Raw genomic sequence first — 13,970 nt, forward strand, 5'->3', positions numbered from 1 at the left:
CGTTTAATGACTAATGCATATTGCTTGCTAGGTCAAAAGCATTTCGAGATGAACCAAAAGAGGGTGTTAAGAAATGCCCATTTTTGGCATGAGCCTGGAAATGAAAAATTCATGCAGGATCTTTTAGAGTGTCTCCCAAGGAACAAAAAATGTCCTTATCACTTTCCCATCGTTTCACGGGAAAGTGATACCGACATTTTTTGTTCCTTGGGAGACACCCTAAAACATCCTACATGAATTTTTCATCTCCAGGCTCATGCCAAAAATGGGCATTTCTTAACACCCTCCTTTACATGGTAATCCACAAAGCGTCCAGATTCAATTTTAAGCGCAACAGTAGAAGTATTTCCCGAATGCGCACGAGGTCGTCAACATTCCAGAGAATTTAGCCAGACAATCGCGAAAGTTCCGCGAAAAGTATGATGACAATGTTACAGGAAGTCGTCGCCAGGAAGTGTCGCGGCTCTCGCGGGTGCATGATCTTCAGGAACTGGCACGCATACTTGGAAAAGCTCGTTGTCACATTGGATCAATCGTACGCTCTCTCGAAGCAGGGGTTCTCTGTCCCGCGATAGCAACAGTTTCGCTTTAGGATAGCTCGATGTTAGGTTAGCATGGAGAAAAGAGCATTAAAAAATTTGGTTCGCTACGATGTCGGTATTTCAGTCGACCGTTAACCATAATTACGAGCGCATATTGCACATTGTGTGGCGCCACCGTGAAAGTGGGACTCGTCCAGCATGAAAAGCGAAACGCAAAGCGAACCACCATCGTTCCGTGTTTATTCAACGGTGTCAGTCGCACGATTTAACGGGAAAAACCAGTGTTACTTTTATTCTTCTTCCATCACTTCTATTACGTTTACTGTTAACATGACCATTCAGTTTCCCTATGCAAGTGTCTCGCATCTAATCGACCCCTGTGATGTGTTCCTTCGCGTTATCACGAAATTAGCCCGCGACGAGTTAAGAGCCGCTAGATTTTAGTCTGCTTTTATTAAGACTGCATGGCGTTAGTCTCTCCTCCGTTCAGGAATGCGAGATAACGCGGATGACTACGAGCCGTGGTAATTACCGCGTGTTAATTTAAAGGCGGACCCGCCCCTTTTCCCACGGAGCCCACCTTCACTGCAGGCCGGAAGTTTTCTGCGGTGTTTGTTGTTCCTTCGTGCATTGTTTCGAGCGCATTCCAACGTAATGAACTTCTCGTTCTGGCCGCCTTCGGGAATAGGTTGGCGCGACAGTAATCGCGGATTGAAATTACGTTCAATAGAGCTTGGCAAATACCGAGCTCTCGAGCGCTGTTGTGCGCTCGTTTCCGGGTACTTCGTGGATACTCGACGATTCGAGTAACTCGGTACCATCGAGGCCTCCCATGATACTATTCTCGTAACACTTTCAATTGGTCCAAATGAATTCTTCCTTTCTATGAATTTTGAACAATATTAGATTAAATTTAGCAAGTGTGTACGTAGAATTTTACGTAGAATTTCTCGATTATTCTTGTTTTCTTAACGAAGATTCATCTTCGAAGCAATCTCACCTTCAAGGAGTGCGGATAACATTGTTTATTTGCTTGCGGTATGACAGTTACGTTTTCGAAACTGCAATGTTTATATTGTCCGAAGGCTCGGGTCAGTCGGTAAACACGAGTAATGGAAAGTCTAATTTTAGCTCATCGACGGCAGTTAACGTTGGTAACGGACTTGGTATCTCGTTTGCTTATTTACGTAACTATCGGAGGAGACTTTGATATCCGTAACTCGGTCGCATTACCGCGAAGAATAGATACTTCCTGCCTTAGATTGGATGTAGGACAATAATCGCGAACGTCCGCGGGGTGAAATTAGAGAAGAGATCTCTGAGGACATCGGAAGATCCGGATTCCGAAGTTCGTAGATTCTTCTTAAACGATAAGATAAGGCGGAGAGGTTCAGGCGAGATAAAAGACTATCTGGCAGTATTTTTATTTTGAATCATATCGTGTTAAAAGTTCTTCTTAAACAGCTGGCCTTGGTTGCACTTATTTCTTCACAATCTGCATGTGACGGTTCTCGAGAATCCTAGAATATACAGGCTGTTCAGGCTATTACTAGCCAGCGTTTTTCTCGTAAGTGGTACGTATGACAAAAAAATGAAAGTGGACAAATTTATGCTGTTTGTTGTGTGCAATGTAACCAGGTATATAGATCTTTCGTATTTGTACTATTTTCTGAGAAATGAAGGTGACCTTCATTTTTTTTAAATGGAATGGTATATTTTTTGCACAAAAATATGGTAGAGTATCGAATTCTAAATAAAAAAGTATTGACATTTATTAGCCCTAAACCTCATAGGTAACCAGTAATTTCACTTTATTACTTGAAAATGTTCTTAACGTAATATCAAGATGGAGATTCAAACAAGTGTACTACGAATTCTTCGTAAAGAAAAACATCATCCCTGTCACCTAGCACTTCATCAGGAGCTCCATGCCTGTACACATCGCTTTCCTGCGGAAATCTGTAACAAGGTTGAATCTCCATCTTGATATTACGTTAAGAACATTTTCAAGTAATAAAGTGAAATTACTCGAATTTTAAAGTGAGTTACCTATGAGGTTTACGGGTAATAAAGGTCAATACTTTCTTATTTAGAATTCGATACTCTACCATATTTTTGTATAAAAAATATACCATTCCATTTAAAAAACTGACGGTCACCTTCATTTCTCAGAAAAGAGTATAAATACGAAAGATTTATCTACCTGGTTACATTGCACATAAGAAACTGTATCACTTTTTCCTCTCTGTTTTTTGTCATATGTACCATTTATGAGAAAAACGCTGGCTAGTGATAGCCTAAACACTCTGTATATATACATATTTATTAAATGCAATATGTAACGAAGAATAATACAATAATTTGTGTATGAAATCAAGGCCGAGGTCGCTTTAAACCTTGATTTCAAGATTTGATTCGGTTACGGTTGCCGAAAAGAGCATGGTTTCGTGTGAAATTCACGGGTCACGTGCGGATTACCAGGAAATCGCTCAATGGCGTCTCACGTCTATCCTGTTCTCCAAGCGTGGCCTGTTTACAGGACTATGCGAGCATGTAACCGACAGGAAGTTTTCCTTTCGCACGCGATCATTCCGTCAGCCTCGACGCGGATCAACATCCGACCGAACGTAAAACGCCACGGAAAAACTTCTGGATCGATGAAAGAAACCGTAATTTCTGATCGTTGTTACGTGTTACGCAGACACGAACGAGATGATAGCTCCCAATCAAAACGTACCTCGGCGGTACAACGATGATTGGTGAAAAGGAAAGAAACAACTTACTTTCCTTCTTTCGCCATTTTGTTTCATTTTCGCGATGTCGAAAGGTACAATTTCTGCCTCGATTATTTGTTAATTCCTTTGGAAAATACTGGTTTCGTCGAGGGTATAACTTGGACGATAACGTAAAACAATCGGGAAAACAATTTTTTCATAGATTTTTGAACGTGGACGAACTAACGCAACGTTTCGAGATACGATATATGGCAATCGTTGGCCATCGACTTGTCAAGGTCGCGTGGTTCCAACGGTCACGGAAAAAATTCGTCCGTTGGAGATTCAAGCGTGTAACCGTCACGTTCGTGCATCGCTAATGCCGGCGGAGAATTTTTCGAATATCTGATTCGCTCGTCAAACTGCTTTCCGTTTCATTAAAATACTGTGAATTCCAGGCCGATTGTCCTCTCGATGTTCTTTCGAAAAAAACATTGTAAAGGGTCATCAGGAACAGCATAATAAATAAAAGAAGCCTCGTTTAGATAAATCGAATTATTCAAGTGAATAAAATATTCCAAAACTACTTTAACAGATAAAATAAATATCCCGTAATACCAATGTTGTCAACATACGAAATATCATCGAGTCGAATTATATGTCCAAGTGTTCGCTCAAGATGGAGATGCTAATGGACGCCATGTTAGCTAAAGTTATTTTGTTCGGTTGTTTCTGGTTCAGCACTTGCTCGTACTGCTTTAGAATCGGCGTTCCCGTTTCCTATAGAGTTTTCAAGCGACCGTCTAGGTTTAGAGAATTCCATGTGACACCGCATAGCGCGGAGATGATGGTCGTCCTCGAGCATAAGTGGAACGTACGCGAAGATCGTGTCCGTTATTTCGCCGTGACGTCACTACAACTTGTAACCGCCTGTAACAGCACTGGAGATGCCAACGTGTGATGTCAGCTTTTTCGCGATGCTCGATGTGGGTATTCTAATTCGACGAACCCTGCAATCGCGAAAAAGGGACATCCAAGAAACGTGTACGACCGAATCATTCGCAACAGATATCCCACGATGAACTCGGCGTCCTTAGCAAACAAGTTCAGACTAGGGATGTTCGATTCACCGGAAAGAATCGATTCTTGAATCGATTTTGAATCGAAATGAGAGAATCGATTCCTCTTAAAAATCGAAACCAAAGAATTCGATTCTGCAAGAATCGGTTTAAAAAGAATCGGCTTTGTTTCCTTTTTTATTTTTATTTCTGTAAACAGATTCCCATACGATTCTTCGATCATCGATTATTGTAAAGAATCAATCTTTTGTTTTGTTACTTTTCGTCCTCTTACACCAAAGGCAGACTCTACTTTGTTTATATTTTCATCGCTATTCCTATACTTTTTTCGAACAGTAATGTAGGAGCGAATGTGCTTTTATTGTTAAGAAAAATCGATCTTCTGGGGAAAATCGAATACCAAAGAATCGATTAAAAAGATCGATTTTTTTTACCGAAAGAATCGATTTTCTACAGAATCGAATCGGAGTCGAACATCCCTAGTTCAGACTACAGATAAACGGAGGAGGTAAACTTCTGTACATCCAGTTTACGCGCAGTAGTCAATTCGAAAAACGAACTACTGCCTCGATCTTTGATCTCTCGACGAGCATCGTCGAACTTTCGAACTTACGTAACCCATGCTTTCGGTAATATGATTTTCCATCGGTTATAGCGCTTATGGCCCCTCCGAGAGAGAAAGCACGGTCTCGTTTCGACGTTATTACGGAACTTGCGCAAGGCGGGATCGCTGCCCCGACCGGTTTAATTGGACGCTCTTTGTTTTAATTAATTCGTGGCCCGTGTGTTTCTTTCAATTGTTCCGGGACGCGCGTTTGAACTCGCGGCACATGCTTCGCGAATCCATGGATCCGCGTAACAGTATCTTTATCGCGCTAATTAAACGTTGTTCGCCAAGTTCACTGTTAAGTAATTAAGAGAACGAGTGATTTATCGCGAGTCGTCTGGCTAAGGCGAATAAAGGAATGATCCGTGGCAATTGTTCTGGCTCGAAAGTAAAAATTTTCACTGTCGGGGAATAAGTACGTAGCAGCGCGATTTTGTAGAAGCTTAGAGGTAGGAAAATGCTTGGTATCATCCGTTATCTTATCCTAGATTATTAAATATAATTAATTTCGATAGCTGAAAGAATCTTGTTGAATGTTGGTGTACGACTTAATGATGTTTAAAGAGTAAAAGGACCTCGATGTGACCATCGAAATACACAGGCGCGGTCACGCGTTCTCCATTTTGGAAGAAAAAGTTGCCAAAAGGAAACGAGGAACTGCGAGAGAGTCAAGCGGGATCAAGACTCGATCGCGACCAGTGCAAGTGTATTTTTTATTCCCGTGGATCGTGGCACGGCCGGCGCATTCTTATTTTTCTCTTATTTTTCCTTTTTGTTTTTAACTTCCTCCTCCTCTTCTTCGCAATCTCGAAACTGAAGAGGTAGGTCTGTCTCTTCCATTCCCGGCGGTGTTTATATCTCGCCGGCAGCGGCTGGTTGCGTTAGGTTCCTCGACCTTGCCGGTCGTGCAGGTTTCAACTTGCAGGCACCACCAGACGTCTCCGTATATACCGGGTGTATCCACCTCGGAAGAAATACCTGACACGAAAGTGGACGCTCCTCTGAACCTGTGTAACCCCTCCATTCCCATAGCTCAAAGTGTAATCTAACATCAACAATTGTCTTTAGTTTTATCGCTAGAAAAAAGTCGAAGAAAGTATGTATCGAGTTCATTTGTTTATTTGTGTATCGGAGGGTTCGATAAAAAGCCACAATTTTCAATGGAACCCAAAAAAGGTTGAGCGTTATAAAGATCAAAGAATGCTCGAAGCTTTTGAGTCCCGATTGACTGCAACAATGCGCGTGATAACTGCCCACCGACACTCCTATCGACAACCTGATCTCTCGAGTACGATCATTTTTTATTCAGCCCCAACCGAATGGGCAGTTTCACACAGACGACTGCCGTAATCAATCAGTTAGCGGGGTCCGAAAGAACAGTTGGTCGCTTGACCACGCCCTATCATTTGAGGGCTAATGGAGCGATATCTCTACCGAGTACTCAAGTGTACACACTGTTCACAATAGAGGTTCGCCTACTCAAATGACTCTATCGCTGGGAGTGAAACAGTTGCATAGGTAATACCTTAACCCTTTCCACTGGTATTTGTATGCAACCAGTCCTGACCGCGTAAGGAATTTAAGTTTTCTTCCAGTGCGATGCGTCTGTTTTAAAATAAATTTACTTAAATAATAGTTTCGGGCTCTAATAGTTTCAAACGGTGTATCTTCAACGCCCACGTTTGAAGTAGAAATTAACTACGAAGAGATAAGATCCGATTGGTATTATTTCACCCGACTAGCAGATATATCGATCTGTCGCGCGAGTATTAATAGCCGTAATAATGATTTCCAAGCACGACATAACGCGTTTAAATTTATTCCCGTTTTCGCCTCCCGCATGGTTTCTCGGTACGGGGCACCTCCTGCATCAGGGTTATTATTGAACTCGCTATTTCCGAAAACCGTCACGACTCCGCAGCCGTCATTGCGTTCTTCCTGGAAGCAGCAACGCGGCATGAAAATTCTAAAAGGATCGGAATATACCGTCTTGGAAGCATGCCGCTCCTCAGGGAATGCCTGACACGGGATAGATTCAGATTTATTAGAGGACGCCTCCGATCCTCTGTTTTGCTATTTATTGGGTTGTCCGGAAAGTTCGTGCCTATTTTTAAGAAAAATTCAAAGGCATATTTGAATTTTGATGTATATTTAGTGAATTATATATATATGTACCATTTATATATATGTATGTATATACATATACATACATACATACATATATATATATATATATATATATATATATATACCACCATTTTTTTTTAGTTACTTTATTTTATATATATATAATTCAATAAATGGTACACACACATATATATATGGTACATATATATGTATATATGTATATATGTATATGTATATACATACATATATATAAATGGTACATATATATATAATTCACTAAATATACATCAAAATTCAAATATGCCTTTGAATTTTTCTTAAAAATAGGCACGAACTTTCCGGACAACCCAATAAATAGCAAAACAGAGGATATATATATATATATATATACCATTTTTTTTTTAATTACTTTATTTAAGGTCACATCAACTACAAGGTTATTAGTGACCACGTTAATATCTAAAATTCAATTACAATTTCATCATTATTCGAAATTTAGTTAATAAATCTACTAGTTTGAGAAATTCGTTTCTCTTATTGAGAATCGTCTGCATATTATTTAAAAGTTTCAACTCTACAAGATCGTGCTGTATTCCTTGACATTCTTCAATTAAATGTTTAACTGTGAGACGCTCGCACAAAAGGTGCATAATGGTGGCTGTGATTTTGTTATTTTATAACAATGGGGTAGATCTGTGTGACCAATTCTCAATCTTGTTATAGCTACTTGCAGTCTTCTATTTGGTAGGGTCGGAGTTGTATCGCTAGTTGATTTTCGGATTTAGTGTAGATTCGTTGGTGGCATGTACCATTTTGTTCCACAACTTATCCACCTTTTAAGGAATGTACACGTGTTATTTATTTTCAGCCATTCCGACATATTCAGACCTTTGCCGTCTACTAAAAATCGGCATGGAATTTTCCAGAGAGCCCAATATTTTCCAACCGTTTTATATTGCTTGTCTGCCTTCGAATAAATCGATCCAGCCGTTCGATAGACGCGTCGATTGTTATCGTTTGGAACCAAAGCTGAGCCGATAGCTTCGGAACAAAGCTATCTATACCAGGACTGAATTGGCGTTACTTGTCGCGTGTAACGCAACGTTTATTAGTTAACAACTCCATGCATCGAATCATTTGTCATCAAATTTATTTTTCGGTAGCTTTCGTCATTCCCCTATGGCTTCATACCAAACGTCTTTCCTGTGCAAAATATACAGAAATGTCAGACACGTTAAATTGTGACATCGTCGTAATTCAAACTCGACGCTATGCAAATTTCACTCTGGTATTAAGAAGAAGAATTAACATTCGAATCATCTTGAATTCCATCGGTAGAATTCTCGAACAGACGCGATGTACAAACCATGGGAACGCTTATTGGATTCTATCCCCTATTCGATTTAAATGCCACGTTAAAAGCGTATTACTATGAGAATTACTGGAATAAATTAACGAACCTTCGGGAACATGGTAGCGAACGATTACGTAACCGATTGCATTGTTCCGAAACCAATTCCGAATTCTCGATCCGTTTGTATGCATACGCCGCATCCGGAGAAAGTTCAGTGCGTGCGAACTAGACCTAGTGAACTTTATCAGTAGAGAACTCGATAATTCTTGCCTTTATCGCGCCGCTTTAAGCGACCAGTTCCTTGCCATGACTAATCCGAGTCGTCTTCAGAATGACCTACGGAGACCACGATCGCAAAAATTAATTATTCTGGTAATAAAATTGCCCCTCTGATTCTGAAATTAAACGAATATTTCTTTTGTTTGGGAATTGTTACGTACCTTCTCGAAATTATTTTGCAATTATGATACTTATATTCATAGGTAACCCCGAGGATGGGTGGAAACGTTAACAAAAGTGCTAGTTTAAGACTGCCCGTAGTTGTCTTTTTCTTACGTTAATTACTGTATACTGCATCGCGAACCCTTGGAATGCCAAATAAATTATTTGTTGGACCGCCGCGGAGATCTGTCGTAGGCATACCTGCTCGGTAACGACTACCTGTTACCCGTTTAATCGCTACCCATGTTCCAAGAGGTCCAGTTCTAGTCGTTTGCACCGCGAACGACGGGGAAGCGATTCGTTTACCTTCGGGAAACCTGGCGACAATCATTGGTGGAATCCTCGTTAGTTGAACACTTTAAAAATAATATAAAATAGTATTACGAATATTCTAAAAACCGTACATGATACATATCATATATTGATACTAAACATTAACTCTATCGGGTTCAGTATCTCCGGATGAAAGGAAAGTTGTACCGAAAGCAAATTACAAAAACAAATTGCGATCCTGCACGCGTTCCATAATTCATCAGTTTTCATTTCATGATTAATTCAGTCGCCTATTCGCGTACTTTCTAGAAAAGTATTCAAATATGTAATAATTTCGCTATTAACCAGGTTAATCCAGTCCAATAATTATACTACAATTATACTATTATATAGTTGTAATATTCCGTGATTACTAATTAACCTGAAATCGTATCGATTAATTGCCCATTCAATGGGATGATAATTATGATCGTTAATCGTTAATCAGATTACATTTAGCCCAACGTTATCTGTGAATGACGCTAATAGGTCACGACTTAGCATTCACGCGCACCGGTACACGGCATAAATCATTGATGTTTCCTCCGTGGATCTATCGCGATGGGCCAAGTTCTTCGCGCTTTTTGTCATGGGAAACAGTCGATAAGATCTCCGTATGCTTTGTGTGTTCCAGAATTTCCAGGACTTGGAAGCAGAAAAGGCAATAATGGGCTCCATTGTGTACTGCATACATCAGAAGGACGGCTGCAAGTGGTCGGACGAACTTAGAAAGTTGAAGGTGGATATCATAATTCTAGCAATAATATTTTCAAGCTTGTACTCCCTATATGAAATGTTTACACTGAAGAAACCCAGTCATGTAACCAGTACAAGCATCATTTTGTTCGTATTGTCCTCTATAAATCCTTGTAAATAATTAGAGTTATCATGTAGTACTCCTTGAATTGAAACGACGCCATCTTGTATAAATAAAATAAATGTATTACGTTGCATTGAAATATTTGTACCGTTCTGTTTAGGCTCACCTGAATACATGCAAGCACGACGCGGTGCCCTGCAGCAATAAATGCGGCGCAATGATTCCGCGTGTACTCATGGAGGACCATTTGAAGTACACTTGCGCTCAGCGACGAGCTCGCTGCGACTTCTGTGCCAAAGAATTCACCGGTCACACGCTCGAGGTAACTGCTCCTGCATTAATTAGAGAACAGCGATCGTGTGCCAGCTATTAACTGTACAACTTGGGAACGGAAAGAGAGAAAAGCGTACAGATGAAAGGAAATCTTTGGAATTTTTCGAATACCTACTGTGGTAATTCTTGAGAATTTGCGCGTCACAGATGTCGATATGTTGAGCCAGTCACCAGTGACTTAGTCACAGTATAAACATCTTGAAGTGCTGACTATACTACTAAGAGTCCTTGACCTCTTATCTTGTTAATATATCGTGGTATCTTTGAGTTATACTCTCCGAGTCGTTGGTGACTTCACGCGTCGATTAGAAATGGGTAGAAACTGTTATAATGTTAACATAACTGAATTCTGAATTGAAATGTTATTCTTTCTTAACGACTTTGATACAAGACTTCATCGACGTTATACAAATGATTTCTAATTTCGTTGCTAATGTTTCTATTCGTTTTCTTGCAGAAACACACGGGTACGTGCGGTTACGAGCCACTCTATTGCGAGAACAAATGCGGCATGAAGGTGCAGAGAAGGCATCTCAGCCAGCACAAGTTGGGCGAGTGCGCGAAAAGGCTGGTGGCCTGTCGTTACTGCAACAAAGAGTTCGTTTTCGACACGCTGGGCGCCCATCACGCCAAATGTGGCCGTTTTCCAGTTGCTTGTCCCCATCGATGCGAGACTGCTGTACTACCTAGGGAAGATCTTGAGATCCATTTGAAGGACCATTGCACGACACACCTTTTGTCCTGTTCTTTTAAAGATGCCGGCTGTCGTTTCAAGGTGTGTTGAGAAATCACCCTACGTTCGCTTTCTTACAAATTGATATACTCTTCGTATGCTACTACAACGCAATGTCGTTTCTTGTTCCAGGGTAACAGATTCTCTTTGGACAAACACCTAGAGGAATCCGCAAAGATGCACTTGAGTCTGATGTGCAGCGTGGTGACGAAACAGCAGCATCAGATAACCAGTCTCAAATCCGCCATCAGTAAATTGTCCTTAAATTACACGGGCACCCTTATATGGAAGATTACAGACTACACTGCCAAAATGTCCGAGGCGAAAGCCAAAGAGGGCATGGAGTTGGTTAGCCCCCCTTTCTACACTAGTCAATATGGTTATAAGTTACAGGTACCTTGCGATTAATATTTTATATCCGAATTTTTAAATAGTACACTGGATAATAATTTTACTTAAACGCTATTCAATCTTTTAGGCATCCGTTTTCTTAAATGGAAACGGCACCGGCGAAGGAAGTCACATTTCGATATACATAAAGATTCTTCCCGGGGAATACGATGCTTTGTTGCGATGGCCATTCTCGCACAGCGTGTCTTTCACCATATTCGACCAAACGGTGGTCGCGGAGAAGGCGTGCAATATCGTTGAGAGTTTTATACCAGACCCAACATGGAAAAACTTCCAGAGACCCAGTCGCGAGCCTGACTCCCTTGGCTTCGGTTTTCCTCGATTCGTTTCCCATGAAATGGTCAAGAAACGGCACTTCGTCAAAGACAATACCATGTTTATTCGGGTAAAAGTCGATCCTAGCAAAATCGTGGCCGTTTGAACGAACGATCGTTAACCGTTTCCCAATCCTGTACCATAACTCGATTACTATCGTTCTAGGTAACATAGTTAATATCATTACATTACATGTAAAACACATCGATGTGGTTATACGCATTTCTTATGTTACACGTAATGTCAGTCCAGTAAACGATAAATGGTAACCATATTTATTAACGTCGGCCGTGTACTTGGTGTGATAGCGCGAAGTATGTACTTTACATACAGGACACGTGGTACTTAGGTCGTTGAACTGGCAGTAATACCATAGTAAAATTGATTCAGAGTATCTCTGAAAATGTTAGAAGGTAATAGTAATTCCCTAGCCGGAAATCCTTCAATGGAATCTGTATAAAAATGTTCATATCGCGTCACAGACCTTCGTACCGTCAAACTGACGTTTTTACTACGATTTTCAATTTTTCTCATCATTTATTTTGCAACGTAAGTTTTTCCATTCCTTACAGCTGAAGATGAGCAACATTTTTAAATAGATAATATGAAGAGATATCTAGGTATGAAATAATTGTACCGAATATATCGCGATACGTTCTTTTTATTCAAATAAAGTTTTGCTCGTCTCTGCTTCCGTACAATGTACGTGTCATTTCGTAATTAAATGATTCATTGTTCCATATCGCGATTTAAAATTTTCACATGTTCTTCAATCGAACGACGTTAAGTTTGTTGAAGCGATATACCTTTAAGAATTCAAATCAAAGATTATTAAAGGACTGTGTATTATAAGGTTAGGAAATGTAAATATTGTGAAAAAAGTGGGAGCACATAATTCGTCCAAGAGACAGACCTACCAATGTAAATACGAATTTACTACACTTTAGTGATAATGAGAAATTGTGATTGATATGCTAGTGACTGTATGTAATGATTTAGGAGTAAGAAATAATAAAACTATTATATCATGTTCGTATATTGTATATTATCGGTGCTTAACTTATTTTTAACCATCACCAATGTTATAAGATTAAAGAAATGAAGGTCAATGACAAGATTGTTTCATAAATATTTATGTACATATATATTTACAATGTAAAAATGATAATGTATCAGTTCTGCGAGGTTTCTGGATTTTGAGATTGTACCACCTTTCCTCCCTATAAAGATAAATTTTAATTATTAAGTAGAAAGAGAAACATCACTTTTATAAAATACACGTACAGTTTGAATCCTATACATTTGATCTAAGGCATGTGGCAGTAATGGACGCACACTGTTTATTTCCATTGCAGTTAGATGGTCTAGTTTTGCATGCAATCCTTCACTTTTTAAGAATGCATCTATCGATGTACGAAGCTTAGACATCCTTATGTCCCATATGTCCTGTAGTTTCAAGAATGTATTAGATTTATTCAGATAGATTCACTTTGTTTTTTACCAAATAATTAACTGTCTACTACTTTTACTGCTGTCCTTATTCTATCAGCATCAGATATATCGTCACTCGCAACGCTCAGCAAGAGCTGCGCTTCGTCCATAAAATGATTGCTCGGCATTTTTGTAAATAACCTGAATGAAAAAAAAATTTCTTGTCACAGGTAACTCGAGAAACTTTTTCCCGCCAAAAGAAAAACGAAGAACGTTCCCACTCACTTCGACAACTTTTCTTCCTCCTTCGCCTCGTTCAGCTCATCGGTGTTCATCCATTCTTGATTAATAATTCGACATTTCTGTTGCTGTTTCAGATTCACAGCCAACCAGATCGGAACTTTGACAGGCAGCCCAGCACGAAAGGGTCCTATCGATCCCGATATCAAGTGAATCGTATCGAAGCTAAAGTTTGGCACGATGCTGACCAACTCCTTTTCACCAAGGAACTCCACTTCACTTGGATCCATCTTTTAACCAGCAATTAATTCTTGTTTCAGACTAGTTCTACGCGAGCAAACACAACATTTTCGCAACAGTTGCCTCCCAAATCGCAGCTGCTTTCCACTAACAACTTTTGGCGGGAATTTTACCAGGCAGCCATGTTTCACAGATTCATTCCGTGGATCCCCGTGTCGACGGTGGCACCGTCTATGTTTCTATTCCCACCAGTAACATTCAATCTTCGATC

General features: G+C 40.0%; 2 protein-coding genes across 6 annotated transcripts in view; one reads left to right on the forward strand and one right to left on the reverse strand.

Moving 5' to 3' along the window:
• LOC128881570 (TNF receptor-associated factor 4) overlaps window positions 1-12,831 on the forward strand; it is a 36,208-nt gene extending 23,377 nt beyond the window's left edge. For all 5 annotated transcript variants that reach the window (XM_054132770.1, XM_054132767.1, XM_054132768.1 and 2 more), the window contains 5 exons: window positions 9,811-9,915; window positions 10,157-10,318; window positions 10,787-11,104; window positions 11,195-11,455; window positions 11,541-12,831. In XM_054132770.1, coding sequence (XP_053988745.1) covers window positions 9,844-9,915; window positions 10,157-10,318; window positions 10,787-11,104; window positions 11,195-11,455; window positions 11,541-11,894 — 1,167 coding nt within the window. In that variant the 5' untranslated portion in view covers window positions 9,811-9,843 and the 3' untranslated portion in view covers window positions 11,895-12,831. The remainder of the gene's footprint in view (window positions 1-9,810; window positions 9,916-10,156; window positions 10,319-10,786; window positions 11,105-11,194; window positions 11,456-11,540) is intronic.
• Window positions 12,832-12,868: 37 nt separating this feature from the next.
• On the reverse strand, window positions 12,869-13,948 carry LOC128881574 (probable DNA replication complex GINS protein PSF2). The gene is made up of 4 exons (XM_054132774.1): window positions 13,505-13,948; window positions 13,312-13,420; window positions 13,073-13,234; window positions 12,869-13,008 (listed from the first exon to the last, which is right to left on the reverse strand). Exons 1-4 carry the CDS (start codon window positions 13,747-13,749, stop codon window positions 12,961-12,963), a joined length of 564 nt encoding a protein of 187 aa, XP_053988749.1. The 5' UTR covers window positions 13,750-13,948; the 3' UTR covers window positions 12,869-12,960.
• Between the last annotated feature and the right edge of the window lie 22 nt (window positions 13,949-13,970).

This window comes from Hylaeus volcanicus, chromosome 8 (assembly GCF_026283585.1).
Source record: "Hylaeus volcanicus isolate JK05 chromosome 8, UHH_iyHylVolc1.0_haploid, whole genome shotgun sequence".
In the NCBI taxonomy this organism is placed as follows: Eukaryota; Metazoa; Arthropoda; class Insecta; order Hymenoptera; family Colletidae; genus Hylaeus; species Hylaeus volcanicus.